General features: G+C 36.5%; 1 protein-coding gene across 1 annotated transcript in view; it reads left to right on the top strand.

Annotated features, from left to right (window-relative positions):
* Window positions 1-16,020, top strand: part of PLXDC2 (plexin domain containing 2) — a 255,664-nt gene that overhangs the window by 126,662 nt on the left and 112,982 nt on the right. The window contains exons 3-4 of the mRNA XM_041408679.1: window positions 9,944-10,090; window positions 14,883-14,952. Of these exons, the coding sequence (XP_041264613.1) occupies window positions 9,944-10,090; window positions 14,883-14,952 (217 nt within the window). The remainder of the gene's footprint in view (window positions 1-9,943; window positions 10,091-14,882; window positions 14,953-16,020) is intronic.

A 16,020-nucleotide genomic window follows, 5' to 3' on the forward strand; every position in this document is an offset into this window, starting at 1 on the left:
TATCCAACCTGCACACCAAATAACATGCTGCTCATCTACCTATTTTTTTTATCTGAAGTCTGAAGGGATAAAATAGGTTTTTTGTTGTTTTGGATTTTTTTTTACAGATATACCAATACATTGTATCAAGGTCAAAATGTTGAGATTCCTCTTTTCTTTTCCCCTCTCCCTATCTTACTTGCCATGCCCCCAACCCCACACCAGTAAAAAAATATTGATTTGAAACGCAAGTAAAATCTCATGTCTTTATCTGGTTTTCAGTGCTTAGATGTTTTGCATCCCTTCTGTTGCTTGAAATTGTCAAAAGACACCTTTCAAGTCAAAAGTAATTCTGTAATGCCTTGTGATTTATCTTCTTAGTGTCCTGTGTTTAGAGGAAAGACAAAAAAAGGAAACACAGGTTTATGCAACATTCCACTTTGGATCAATCTCCTCTGGATGAGTAATAGAGATTTAGACACAAGAAAAAATAACATCAAAACTAAAACAATGTGTTGGTATAATTTTGAAATATTTGTTCAACAGCACTCTAGGTTAACTTGAAGGGAGTACTTTTCAGAGATAACAGAGGAAAGATATTATTTAGCATCCTGATGTTGTCTGGGTAATTGTGAAATGCATGGAGTATTCCTCTTAAAAAAAAAAACAAAACTGTGCATATTCGGCAGAAATCTTGTTTGGAGCCTGATGTCAGGCAAAGGCAGCAACTTGGACACGCCTGTCTAGACAACATGTAACTCATCAAGCATCTCAATTAAATATGATGTCTTAGAGTTGTGGCACATGAGTTCTCAAGGGATTTATTTATTTTATTGAGCGTGACTGCAAGATCTGATAAATAAGCATTTCTGTGACAAGTCCTTAAGAAATGTGGCTGGTGATAACAGTTTGGTAAAACTGTACATAACGTTTTTTTTCAATATTCTTGTGTACACCATCCAGATGGAAATGCTCTTACAGATGTATACAGAAAAAGACATGAATAAAGCAAAATGCATACTTTTTCCAAAGAAAAGAGCAGAAGCAATTTCTAACCACTTTCATAATCACTCTTTCTCTGTAAGCCATGAACAGTGATTTTGAAATTTTGCATATTGATTGCAGATTTCAGCCAGTCCCATGTTTTAGTAACTAAAGCTTCATGTGTGTTGTGCATGAGAGCTAAACTAGAAAGTTCTGTGGCTAAATAAATTACCAGTTTGTTTGCAATCTGTTTAAAACTAGTGTTCCCCAGGGAAGCCATGGTGGGGCAGTTTGTCCTGTGTTGCTCAGGTTCTCTGATGACCATGGTCAGTCTATCTGCTCACCAGCACACAGCTGGACTGAACAGCATGACTCTGGCAAAGACTGGTGCTGAGTGAGGTGTGTGTGGGACACCTTTAAAAGCTTCAGAATAAGCTTTATCCCCATAGGTAAAATGCTACTGCATTAATTAACCCATGCTCCTGCCTGTATCAACTTTGATTGATCATATATGTTCCTACAACTGATTGCCCTACAATTTTGGCTCAAAACCCTGATGGATCCCTGAAACACAGTATCAACAGCTTAGGAACTGCATCTCATACCAGTGAGCATGGAGGCAACTTCCTGCACTGTTCTATGGAAAGCCTTGATCAACTACAAACTATACCTGCCAATATCAAGTTAATGCTTCAGATCTGTAACATTTTCCATTCCAAATTATATTTGCCATTCCCGCTCCTCACGTGAGGCCTCAGGGCTCTTGGTTAGGTCTTGGTTGCTGCTTTCTTCGCATCTCTTCCAATAGAGAAATGTCAAAGGACAGGAAATAAGGATGACTTACATCTTCCAGCATTTGAATGTACAGTGGGGGAATACAAAGGCTACAGAGAATTTAATGTTACTCTAATACTGGGATGAAAAAAAAAAAAAAAAAAAAAAAAAGGGGTGTATAATACATATTTAGGGGGAGGAAAAAAAATGCCCAAGTGTGGCTGTAAGTAGGTCAAAGTACATATGCTCAGAAACACACTGTTTGTTATACTCCACACAGGAAGTGGATCTTTAAAAGACTAAAATACTAAATGTGTAAAAGCTAACTTGACAAAAATGTGGTTATTTATAGTATTATCTGGAGTCATAGGCCCCCAAGACTGGAGCTGGTAACAGATGTGGGGTCATAACCACTAATGCTCTGTAGTCTAGTCCTGGCAGATAGGTTTTCATGTTTACAAAAAGTCATTTTTACAGTTTCAGTTTCATGAACCCTTCAGTCATGAAGGGTTCATGAAACATATCTAAAAATGAGAATATAAACTCTAAAACCTGTGTCATAATTACACAAAAATAAAATTTCTGCTAGACATTTTTGGGCATTGTATTGAAATGGTTCTTTTTATTTTCTTTTAGTGGAGAGGATGCTACACAGAGCAGTTAATAAAGATGCATTTTCAGAATATCATTTCTCACACTTTTGTTCCAGCAAATCAGGAACAAAACTGCATAACAAATATTTCCCTACTGTAATTGGGTTTTGAGTGACTAGTGATTTGGCTTTTTTCCTTTCTTAAGTATGGCATTGGAGAGATTTTTGCTCTTTTGAAGCTTTTCTCATATGACAAGACAGTCCAGAGGGTTTTATAAGCCTACTGTAATGACCCCTAAATAGGCTGACAGTTTTATAGCAGTCCCCAAGAGGGAAGCTTCCTTTCAAAAGAAGCTGAATATCATGGAAAAGGCAGTGACTCCACATTGACTTTTCACTAAGCTGCAAAGACAAAATGGCTTTTTGGATTAATAACAGTTTTATGGCATCCTTCTCTTGCAGAATGTCTGTCAGCATATGTGACTCTCCATTATAGGTGCTGTCAGGAGCTCAGTAAAGTGCAGTTTAAAACCTGGGAACTTAAGTTGTTACAGAGCCGCGTAAAGCCTTGTGTCTGCATGGGGGGAGAGACGTGGGATAAATCTTTTGTTTCATCCCAGCTGATGACAGCATTTAGTGTTTACCATAACAACCTCTGGACGTAAATCTGTGAGATTCTGGGCAAAGTGACTTCCATACTGGTCCTATTGAAAACCTGAGTGTGAGGACTACTGCACACACACACAACAGGCTTTCAGCACTCTGCAGAGTACTCATGTAGCCTCTTCTTGGAGAATATAGTGTGAGATGACATTTTAATACCAAAACACTCAGATACAGAATCTCCTCTTCTATTATTCCTCTCATTCTCTCATTCATTAGTCATTATATCATTGTATTAGCTGTTCAGAATGGATTTTGCTAGGGTTTTTGTCATCAACGTGATATTCACAAGCCAGAGGTTGATGTCAACTATGTACGCTATGCCCATATATATACATATATATATATATACAGATATATATATGTATGTGTATATATATATGTATATATATATGTATGTATGTGTATATATATACATGTATGTATGTGTATATATATATGTATCTGTGTGTATATATATGTATGTATGTATGTATATTTCCTTAGTTTGCCCCATATCAGACATTTAAAAAAACGAAAAAGAAAACCCAGCAGATTGGAGCTTTGTCACTATGAAAGCAGCAAGTCACTGAAAAAGCACTTCACTAAATTGCATGTTTCCTCAGTAGATTAGTACAGAACAAAGACTTTTGTTAAGAAATTGAACAGTAGAGAGTTTATCCTTGATGTAAAGTGCTTATGAAATTGGTAATTCTGAGCAGCTCAGAACAACCATGCTTCCTAAGCAGCAGCCCCTATATATATATCATCCGTAAGACTATGCTGTAATCTACATGTACCTTACCTACCAAAATTAGAGCTTTCATGTTTTGAGAGGCCAGTTCAAGTTAAGTATTCCTCAGGGTTCTTCGATTATCACATCCTACAAATCTGTAAATAATAGCATTGCTATGTTATGATTGTAATTACAGTATTATATTAGAATGAGCTCTGTGGCAGCAGAAAGCATAGTGTCTCTATCCCCATTTCCCCTGGCCTTAATCTTCCCACTAGGACCCCATCTCAGGATGGGTGATCCTCTCTTGTACTGTGTCATCTCCTGTGCTAATGGCTATTATACTAGGAATATTCTCCATATGTCCTTGCCACCTGCCCCCATCTCTGTCAGAGTCTGCCTAAAGAAAATGTGAATAAATGAGGAAAATCAGTTGCAACACCATACACACATGCTTCTCCTGCCCAGGCAATGCAGAGTGTGACCATGCATCTCGCTTTCCCCTTCTCAGGGCCCAAAAACGTGCTCTTGAGAAGAGGCTTTACATCACCTGCAATGCAGAGCTGGCTCAAGTCCTATCAAAGCTGTCACCTCTGTTCTCCCCCTTGGGCTGCTTTTAGCTGGTGGGGATTAATAGTGCTCAGAAATCTAAAAACGATCTTCTAGCAAAAGTCTGAAACAATTCAGAAGTCACTTTTGGCTGTATTTTACTGTTGTGATAGGCAGAGGTACCATAAGAGAGTAGCCAGCATTACATGTGATTGGAGAAAAGTAGTTTTGAGGAAGCTGTTTTGGCTGTATGTGTGCAGGGGCACATTGTTTTTTGTCTTATTTAAATAGAAAGGGTGTTTTGGGTCTACAAAATTGATTGCCAGGACTGCTTTATTCCTTAGGGAAATTATTGTAATTGCTAGCTTATTTCCTTTATCTAAATATCCAGAGTATTGATAATTTGCTTTTTTGCTGAAAAGTAGTCTGTTTTAAAATATAGAATTTCATGTTTTCTTCTTTCAAGAGTATTTTCATTTTAGTCTACAAGTGCACTTTATGGAAAACACAATTCTCTGATTAATTTCATAGACTATTAATGTAGAAATGTTTGTATTCAGAAGTAAAGACTGAAATTAGTAATTGGTGATAAATTTTCTTGGAACTAATTTTTTGGGCCAAATATTAGCAGAAATTTCAGTTAATTTAAAAATAAACCTAGTCTGAGTTTGGCAATATTTGAGCAATTTGTTAATGTATTTTGTTAAAAATCAGATACCAGACCTTCCATTCATAGTGCTAAAGTTAAGTATCTATAAAGTCTATCACTATATCCTTGAGGGCTTCACAGTTTTTACATTATGTTGTCATCTCAGTTGAAGCTGGAAATGCAATTTCAATTAAGTAGCATATTTAAAGGGACAACAGTTATCAAATTAAATGCAGTCTTTATGGCTTCTATTGCATCTGGCAATAATTCATGACACTTGATAAGGGAGATGTGATGATAAGGATCCTTGGATGAGATGATTGATGGATGGATTGATCAATCAATTGATTGATTTTTCACAAACAATGATTTGATAATGTCACAAACAATGTTCCAGTACTGGGGAAAGGTAGCCAAAACAATCTGCTGAAATGGAATGGCCATCTGGTTGGCTGATCCATAATAATTTGCCTTGTGGATGTCTTCCTTTCCTTTCTCAGGAAAGTCTTTTTCTACAGCATACTATTGTGCAACAGCAGAGCTCATTCCTAGTTGCTTTTTCTCTGGTTGAAGTTATTAGTTTCCTTCAATTATAGCCTTACACAGAGAGAGCTTGAGAGATGGCAGAACTTCTTGTTCAGTAATGTCTGTGGTTTGGATTTAATTGAATCCAGTGTTTAAAAACAAAGTATTCATGCAGTTGGATTCAACAGCAACTCTTACTACTAAATCTTGCTTGATAATACCCTCTGTCTCCTAGAGATTTATATTACTTTTCAATATCTGTTACAGAAAAAATGTGACAGGAAAAGAATTAAATCTAAAAAGTCACATGTTTACTTATGTGATTGTATCATCATAGAATCATGGTGTCTCCATTGTGTCTTGTGTTGAAAAGATAGGTGTCTGCTAAGGAAGGCAGGACCCTCCCTTAAAATGGAAAATGTAAACCTCCTCCCTCCAAATTATTACTATTTTGAAATTAAAGGGCTCTCAGGCAAAGATATGGGAGTAGGAGTAACAGTTCTTTGTTAGGGAAGAAAATAAAAATAAAATAAACAATGCAGTAACACAAAACAACACTGACAGAGTCAGAATACCACCTGACACCCTGTGGGTCAGGGTCTTGGCAGCAGTCCCATTAAATGGTGGCTGCAGTCCTCCTGGAGTGACAGGTGAGGTTCTGTTGGAGCAGGGATCCTGTAGAAGGGTGGAGTTCTCCTCTGAAGGTCCAGTGGTGGTGTAGATGGGCCTGGTCTTCCTCTGGAAATCCAGTGGAAAAGGCTGCCTTGGTGTTCCAAATCTCAGATTATATCCAGGTAGGAATGCTTGGCTCCTCCCACTGGGCAGAGCATCTCACAACGGGATGATGTAATTTTATCAGTCATGCAGTGAAACTCAGTGGCCCATTAACAGAAGATATATCCCCAGAGGGAGGATGGGTCATGGAAGAGATAAAGAAAATGGCCCAATTAACAGAAGATAACCACCCCACCTCTAACAGATGGGAGTAGAATACATATGCCCACCCACATCGTGCAACCCAGGACTCACTGAGAGGAAGCTTTTTAGTTTCATGTTTGTTTTGGTACTATGGTACATGCCTATCTTTGGCCAGAATCCCAGTTAATAATTTGAACTAATGTCAGAATCATAATGTAGTTGTTACTTTTAAATATCACATATAGTTACTTTATGTTATCTTGATTGTGAAAGATCACATCACACACTGGAAGCCTTAATCTGTTAAGCAACAGCAGTTACTGATGAAATAAGTATGTGACATTTAGACTGTGTTTGGGATTATCTGTATATCTAATGTGTGGAATGGATGTTAAGACTTTGAGTTTTAAAACATACTGAACACCAAGTATTTAAAGAAAAATGTTGAGAAATTTAGTTGTATTTAGAGAAGTATGGGAATATATTCAAAGTGTCATCAGACAATATCGTTTGTGAAAGCTAAGAAATTAATTTCTACAATCAACAATAAGGTGGCAACTCAGCATCAAGTATTGCCTGAGGTTAAAAATAACTCATTTCCTCAGAAGAAAAGTGTTATGAGAGATGTTCTAATAAATATTCCCTTTATAGTCACAAAGGTTGCCACAGTAATCCTCACAGCTGGTGCAAAGAATATCTGGGAAAATCCATTGCTTTAATGCTGTACTGTTCCATAGAAGAAAGGTGCTATGTGCTTCATATACAAACAGAATGTGGACAGAATTGCACTCTCCAGTGTGAGATAATGCTCATATCCCCCAAATACCTGAAAAAGAAAGAAAAAAGAAAAGCTTTCTTGGAGTAGTAAAGGATATGTTCTCTGCTTTCCTTTCAGTAACATGCTTCTGTGTCACTAATAGATATTGAAAAGTTGTCCTCTTCTTAATTGTATCTTTATATCATTCTAATTATCAGTAAAGCTCTAAATCTGTCTCATATATAAAATTATTTTCTTCATTGAGTAGTTTACATGCAAATTCAGTAAAATTTCTTAAACATTTTTCTAACTTCTTGTATAGCAGCTACCTGTAGGGAATGGAATGTATTATGAAGCAGGTACAATCAGTCAAAGAATATAAACAGGTCTGACAGAATGAAAAGTTGTAGGTATCTAATGATACCAATAAAATAATTTCTATTAAAGATTCCAAGAATTTCAATTCCATGGTAATGCAAATTAGGAACTATGAAAACAATGACTTGGAACAGAAGCTTGGATCCTCTCCTTATTTGGAGCTCCCAAGCTGCTCACATCTACTTTAGTAGTTAGCTGCATGTGCCTTTTTGTTTCAGATTGTAAATTTACAGATGGGATTAAGAAAAATTACAATGGGAGAGAGGAATAATTAATAGTATATTCATAAAATACATCTGCATGAAGCCTATGAAGAGGAATTCTGTCTTCCTTCTATCATTCAAGTGTTTCCTTCCCGAATAGATAAATAATCTAAGATTATTTAACTTGGATTAAAATACTAAACAAGACTTTTTATACACAAAATTTGGTAGACATAAACAATTCCTCATACAGTGCCTTCTTGAGCTGAAGGCTATAATTTAAGTGTTTGATTTACAATCTGTATCATGAATCTGCTTTAGGCGTGGGTCAAGATACCATTTAAAACATTCTTATAGATCTACCAACTAGGCTCAGTGTTAGAGCCTTCTAGTTGTGGAGGTGGGGACTTAGGTATAAGAAATTAACTGGGGTAGCTTTATTAGCCACATTTTAAAAAAATTGAAATGCAAAAAAACTTTGCACAGTTTTGACTATAGTTTAAATATTGCATGTTTATCTGAAACAAACTGTTGTGGTAATTATTTGTTATTTGTCTCTGGAGCTCTTTCCTTGAGATATTGTATGCCTTAAATGTGACCATTATTTACTAAAGAAATTTTTTCAGAATGATAAATTGGACTGGGAATATATATATTTGTTTTCAAAACCTTTTAATTTACAGTACCTCTGTTGTATGCATGACAGCAGTAACTGTTTCTGTTGACCATTAAAGGAGGAAAGAATTTGGTAAGGTGGCTGGCTTTTGTCATCTTCCTGACAGTATAGTTTTAATTATGTTTACTTGTGTGACTAACCTAGAGTTGGTGATTCTATTAGAAATTGCTTCAGAATTGTTACTGAGATTTACTGGACATATAAAGTACATCCTGGCATGCAAAATACAGCAGAAGACACAGAAATTGTTCAGGAGACAATAGTCTGATTATTTCTGCAACAGGTAAAGTAAGATGCATCAGTAGTGGTGTTAATGTAGGGTCAAATCCAGCTGAAACTGGATTTATGGTCAATGTTTAATCTAGGACATGAATGATGTCATTAGAATCTAAGTCCTTGCCACATGTGCCTCCAGCTCAGGATCATGTCAATAGGAATGGGTTGTGTATGACCTGGGGATGTGGGAAGATGTCAGGTCTGCTTGGCAGCACAGCCTGATTTGAGGGTACTCCCATGTGGCTGACTGGATAGCTGACTGGATACAGAAGGTACAGCAGGAGGAAAACATCTTCATCACTAGGGTAATTCCAAAATCCAAGTCCTCTTCTTCAATTTTGTATTGTACTTTTTATTTGCTGAGTTTATTTTAATTTTCAAACTCTATCATCAAGGCTTTGGGGGCTTTTTACATTGTTTTAGAAGGGGAGGAAATGAGGAAATTCTAGCATGTACTACTTTTATAGAATTACTAGTAGCTATTCAGCAGAAAGCTGGCAATGCTGTTGATTTAAATATTTTGTGGTTGCAAAAGCTTGGTTTGAGTAAAGGAAGACTGGGAATTTGAGATGAGTTTCATTTCTTGCCTCAGACCAAACAATTTTTTTTCTTTTTTTTCTTTTTTTCGGTCTTAGATAGGAAGATAGAGACCTTCACAGTAATTAACCTTAACAAAAATTTGCTGTGATGGGAGCATGACAGCAACTACTGTGTTTTTTAAAACCTTGAGAATTAGGAAGATTTCTTCTACAAATATGTATATATTTGTGTGTCTTAGAGGGGCAAATCTACAGTAAACCAGACTTTTGGAGATTTAAAGTAACAGGACATTGTAAGCCTACAGCTATTAGGAATGTTTTGGATGTTCTTATATAGTGACTTATGTTCAGAAATATCAAAAACTACAAATTTTTTAAGGTGTTATCTGTGAATAGTTCTCATGGGTTCATTAGAGTGTGGCCATTGTTATAGGAACTGTCCATCTTGCCTCAAAAGACACCAAACATTTAGCCACAGATTTCACTGATGTGGTTATTACACAACCTGTATGATTGGTACTTGGGATAGTGAACATTACAATCATAATATAGGATGATTGCATGAGGTAACTGCCTTGTCAGCTGCAAGTGGTTAGGAGCAGAGCTATCTCTGCAACATTTACAATTTTTACTCTTTTTTTCTTCATTGCTGAGGCTCTTTGAGGAGCAACAAAACTCAGTATTTCAAGAGTGAGTTTTATGTAAAACTAAGGTGCATCTTTCATTATAATCTGGGGGGTTTTCTGTGTTTTTTTCCCTTTTTCAGGAGGATACAGATCATAATTATTATACATCAAGGACGTATGGCCCCTATGATTCTACCAGCCGGGATTTGTGGGTCAATATAGACCAAATGGAGAAGGACAAAGTAAAGATTCACGGGATCCTTTCCAATACCCATCGTCAAGCAGCAGTAAGTTATTTTATCATTTTCTTCTTTGACTAACATGGATATTTTTCCCCAGAGATCCACACAGGAGTATTACTATGTATCATGACTATTGTTCATAGAGCTATGTCTTTGAATTCTAGTTAAGCTGTGGAAGTCTTAACACTATTGTTATCAAGTGATTCTTTGAACTTTTTGAACATTCTGTAACAGTCCTTCAGAGACGCCTTTACAAGTATATCTAAAATTTTCTTCTGTTCCTAAAGATCACAAACTATCAAATGGTAAACCACTTCTGTTGCCAAAATCAGAGGGAATCTTGCTGTAGAGTTGAATAGTCAAAGAGCTAGGTTGAGGATGAAGTTGATGAAGTTTTAAGTCTCTCATGGAATGTATGTGGCATGTTTACATTTTGATTTTATATGAGGTTTCATTCTTATATTTCCTTTTGGGACAACTGATAAAGCTCATGAGAATGTCATATAGTAAAAGAAATTATGTGATCACAATTTTAGGTTATCAACAAATAAATAAACTGGAGTGTAAATAACAATCATATTTAACTTATAGTAGTCATGCTCCTTGTAAGGTGGGTATGAAAATAATGGCCTCACACACTTAGAAATGGAAGCAAATACCGTATGATTTAGAGATTGTATTCTCTATTCTCACCCGTGGCTAGAAGCTGAATACATAGAAGAGCCAATATTAGCATAAATTAAATTTAAAAAAATTACAGCTCAGAACTATGGTTGAAGAGACTCTTGTTTCAGCCATTCAGCAACTTAGACCCAAAAAAAAGTCCTTGGGCTTTGGCAGTTTAAAACAAAATCTAGTGAATGCCTTACTTAAAAGTTGTACAGTTTTTAAAGATGCAGATGTGTTTAACAGTTTTAAAGCTGAGAGAAAGCACAAGTTTAATTCATCTTTTCCTTAGTTAAACTGTTTTCTGGCACAAACTAGGTGATTGCTCAGAGGAATGCAAAAGGCAGCAGAAAGAAATACTGTGGTATTTAAGTCAGAATATAGAAAGCAGAGTGAGGTGATAAATCCAGCACATGTAACTGACAGAGAGTCCAATTCAAAAAATATATCCTTCATAGTTAAAAGAATGTAGGCAGTCAGGGATAATGCAAATGCAGAGGGTTCAGACAGTTATAGATCTTTGGGGTACACTTAATAAAACAGTGTATCAGCTATTTTCTTAAGACAATTTAATTCTAATGAGAAAAAAAGAACATCAAGGGTACCTTGAGGTAGTGAGAACCTCTGTTGTCTGTCTTGTCTACTTTATGTGGTATCCTGGTGCTCTGTGTTGAGGGAAAAATGGAAATATGCTGAAAGAAAAGCTAATGTATAAATTAAAAATTTTAACACGTCTAATGATTAGTAAAGATGACACTCTTCCATGTCTTTGTTGTAAGCACTTTTGTTTCCAATTGGATCCCTGAGATTGTGCAGCTAAATTGTCCATCCCAAGGGGGACATTTTGTTGAAGTTATTAAATTAGAGGCTTGAACAAGGCTGTATTTTTGGTCTGGTGTGGGGTCAGGGTAGAGGACCATTAAGCATGACAAATGGAAGCTTGAGGTCTTCAACTGTTTCTCATAAAAGCAAGTGGTTTAAGACCTTTCTTCTGAATGTCAGATGCCCCCTCTGCCTTTCTTCCGGCTCCAGCAGAGAAGGCTCTGGTCCCTGTTTAGCACACTGATATCCATCTCTTTTCATGCCTACCCAAATATCTTGGACAATGAACTAGAGTGGCTGCATCCATATCTACATAGAGTTTTAAAGACCCCTTTTTCAGATCTGTTTCATGTCCCCCCAAAGGATTAAAAAGTACCAGAGTAATTCTGTAAGGTTTTATTCCTTATTTTTGCATCTATAATTGATTTTTTGTATGTGTGTGTCCAAGTAAACAACATCCATACGTACTACACAACAAAGTTGTTTAACAGAGAGATGTGATTTTTATAGCTGTACAACTGCAGAGTCATATATTTTGAGATCATACATACCTCAGCAGCAATCTCTTACCTTCTCTCCTATAAGCCTTTTCATTACTCTTTTTAAAAGACCATTTTGCACATCTTGCACTCAATCATTTACATTATATTTTCTAAATATTATTCTCCACTTTGACAATAGAACCAGGACTTAAATTATCACATGCTAAATATTAAGGAATTAATTTACAATGTCAGAGATTCTTCGAATGCTGACAATTTTACACTCACTTTGTGTTTTTTCCTTCATTTGTAAGTAAATAATCCTGAGAATTCCCAGAAGCTGTAAGTTTGTTTTGCTTCTACAAGAAAAGTCATAAGGACTGGAGAGAATCCAGGAGAGGATTCATGAGATGGTTTGATTTTATAAACAGCACAGTATTTTTTGTGGATATATTAATGGAACAATAAAAATGTCTAACAGTACAGGATTTATAACACTAGTAGTAGAGGTGGTTTTTTTTCAATATATTGCTACCATCTTCTTAATCATATAATAAAATTTTAGAGGTGGCTTTGATATTCAGTGGGTTTAAATTAGATATCTAAGAGCTGATTACTCAAACACTGAACTAGAATACAGGATATGTCACACTTGGGATGACAACTCTCTTTTCTCCCAGTCCATTCTCTCACTTATGCATGGAGAGAACATTTTTTATTTCAGTGAATTGAAAATTCTGATATTCTTTGTTTAAAATGAGGTATGCTTTCTAGCATCAAAATAAAATCAAAATTTTAGTGACTGTTAGAATATTGTGTTTCAAAATAATACTTAAATCATGTTGGTTATTACAGTATTGTGCTAAAAAATTGGCTATGTTAAACATTTTTACATTGTCAGAATTTAAGGTATCACATTTTGACTTAAGTCAGTGAGAGATCTATATCAGACTTGAGTGGAAATGGGACCAAGTTTTTGTTGCAAACATCTTTATACTAATGTTTATATTATAGCCATTTAGAAGACAGATTGGGGGCACAGTTTTCATTTGAAGTAGTTCAATGGTTACTTTGATTGAAAGTGAAAAGGTAAAATGGAGGATGGCATATAAAGGAAAGAGGGAAAGTTTGGTCAAAATATTGGTAGTTTCAACAGAGTTCTTCAAATTATGTTTAGTAGAGCAAGGACATAATTTAAATGGAGTGCACTCATAGATGTAGTGTACACTTCAGCAGTGAAAGCTGTAGAACATGGTGAAATAATATTTGTGTGAGTTAATTCATGTGCTGTCTTTTGCATATGCCATTTTTGATTAGAAATGTTCAGTTGTACATCCATATTTATGTATATACAGAAAAGGTCATTAGAACCTACTCAGTCCAATTAACACATTGCAAATGGATTTTGCATTCTAATTAAAAACAAACAAACAAAAAAGTGCTAATAAATCCTGGCATAATTCTGTCTTCCATTTAAATGGAAAGCAAATCTTTCCATCCCCTTCCAAACACTGAAAGTTACTGTAAGTCTTCAAGTGCTAATTTCATGCTAAATAATTCTTTAAACATTTCTCGGTGATGTAAATATAATTCTTCCTAGAGAAGATGTACTTGGATACAATCTGAAAATAACAAATACAGAACAGAAATAATGGGAGGGAATACAAAGACATGAGTACTTTTCTTCTTCCTTCCCCTCCACTTTTTCAAAATGTTTGGGCTGTTGCCATTTCTTAAGTGGAGTCATCAAAAGTTACAGTTGAGGGACAGTCACCAACGAGTCATCTTCACACCAGTTTTTACTGCAGTAAATCCTCCAAAAGAAGGAATGAATGCTCATTTCATATTTACTGTTTGGACCATTGTGGAAGAGATGTGTTTTTCACAGGATATTACATTTAAACAGTGAAAAGACCATGCTGAGATTTCAGCACTCCTTTCTGCCATGACCACTAATTTATCCAGAGCTTAACCAGGTAGTACACAAGGTGATAATTATGAGTGGCCACAATAATAATTGAGCTTTGGGAACAGAATGGAATAGATGAAAAAGATAAAGCCATAGGCAGAGAGGAAAAATGAGTTTGAATTTGAATGTTGCTTTATAGTGAGCTTAGTTGAGAAGAGTTCATTCTCCAAATTACAATTCTCTGCTATGAATTCAGCTGATAGAGGATAGTCACCTGTAGGTAGATGGAGAAAAAAAAAAAGGTTATTTTAAAAATTTTATTTTTATATTTTATTTTTCAGTAAGTAGGTTAAGTAGAGTTTATTGTTGCTTCTGTTGAATATTTCTTTATTCCATCTCCTAGCTGACAGTATAGAGAGTTTTAGGGATTGGTGTCATGGGTTTGATGGAGGAATTGCCTTCCAGTGACCAGCCTTCATCAGACAAGCTCCCAGGCAGCAGCAGGATGTCAGAGACAGCACTTCAGTCTGAAGGCTCGTGTGGCAGAGCAGCAGAAAGCCAGCAGCCAAAGTAGGAGGCATTCTGTAAAACATAGGTATTGCTAAGGCCTTTGGTATTGATGGGTCCTTTTATGAAAGAGGTTAAAGCAACCGTTTTTTAAGGAGAAACTCTACAAATCTTTTATTAATTTGATTCTTGTGATTGAGTTACAATGTCTGTTCATGTATTTTCTTTTCTGAACTTTGCTGTTATAATGATCCACTGTTTTAAGTATTTAAGTGCTCCTTAGAATTCTTTCCTGTTAGCTACTGGGAATTCCAAATTAAGAATAACAAGGCTCCAGTGAGAAACAAAAAAAGGCAATGAAAGAGATATTTGAAGTGGATGACTGTTTGTCTTTTTTTCTCTTAATGTTCTGCTCAATATTGATTTTATTTTCTGCTGTTACTCATTTCAGAGAGTGAACCTGTCCTTTGATTTTCCATTTTACGGACATTTTCTACGTGAAATTACTGTGGCAACTGGGGGTAAGTAGCTTTCTAACCATTTACTTTGAGTAAGATGAGAAGAGTTTCTTGCAGCTGTTTGAAACATTTTTTATCCCTGCTTGTATATGTCAAGAGATAAACTGCAGCTTTTATTTAGGAAATTTTCCTGTCCACAAAAAGAAAATCACAAAATATCAATGTGATGAAAAACTTCCAGCATTTAAGTTGAACTGTTATAAACCCATCTCATTGTAAGACTTTACAGCATTAATCCTTTTCTGTTTAGATATTTACCCCAGAACTCAGGAGTATGTGTGTTTAGCAGTTGCACTGGAGGTGAGAGTGCTGGAGCCAGAAGCAGGGGGGAGACAGGGTTTGCTTGCACAAGGGGAGAGGATTTCCTGCCCAAAGATCAGAAGTGCTGCTAGAAGTATGGTATGTGTCACCTGTAAGGCAAACCCATCTCAGAGCATTGTCACGGTGTGGTGCAGCCTCTGAAAATGTTCCATCCCCCCTCTTTCCATGAGAGGAGTGTGGTGAGAAGGGAGGTAGAGCCCGCTCAAGCTCCCAGCCTGGCAGCTCTGGGCAGCAATGATGGCTCACAGTTGGGGCTCTCCCTCACACTGCTGCTGGCTGCTGTTTGCACCAATCTCCTGTGCTGGGAACAGCCATCAACTCCTTCTGTTCCCTTCCCAACTCCAACTCCTTGAAAGACAATTTGATTTTAATAACATGAGGAAAAGGAGATGATGTGGAAGACAACAAGTGAGAAAAAGAAGGAGAAGTAATAGTAAAAAATTGAAAACAGGGAGGCAAAAGGCAGCATCATGGAGAGCACGCCCAGAGGATCCTCTGGTCCTTGAACATGTTCAGCAAGTTCATGGACCCTGGCTGGTGGTGCTCAGCCTAGAGATGTGGCAGGACAAGCAGGCAGAAATAGGAGCCACCATCATCAGGAACAATTCCACCTGTCCCTGATCAAAGTTTCTCCTTCTCTTGCTATGGGGTCCAGATGGACATGATCAGGGGATATCCGTGTCCCACTGGAGTTCCAAATGGGGAGGTTATGACAAAAAGAGCGGGATAGAATTGCAGACAGTGTCTCAA

This window comes from Onychostruthus taczanowskii, unplaced genomic scaffold, assembly GCF_017590055.1.
Source record: "Onychostruthus taczanowskii isolate IOZ18803 unplaced genomic scaffold, ASM1759005v1 scaffold3, whole genome shotgun sequence".
Lineage (NCBI taxonomy): Eukaryota > Metazoa > Chordata > Aves > Passeriformes > Passeridae > Onychostruthus > Onychostruthus taczanowskii.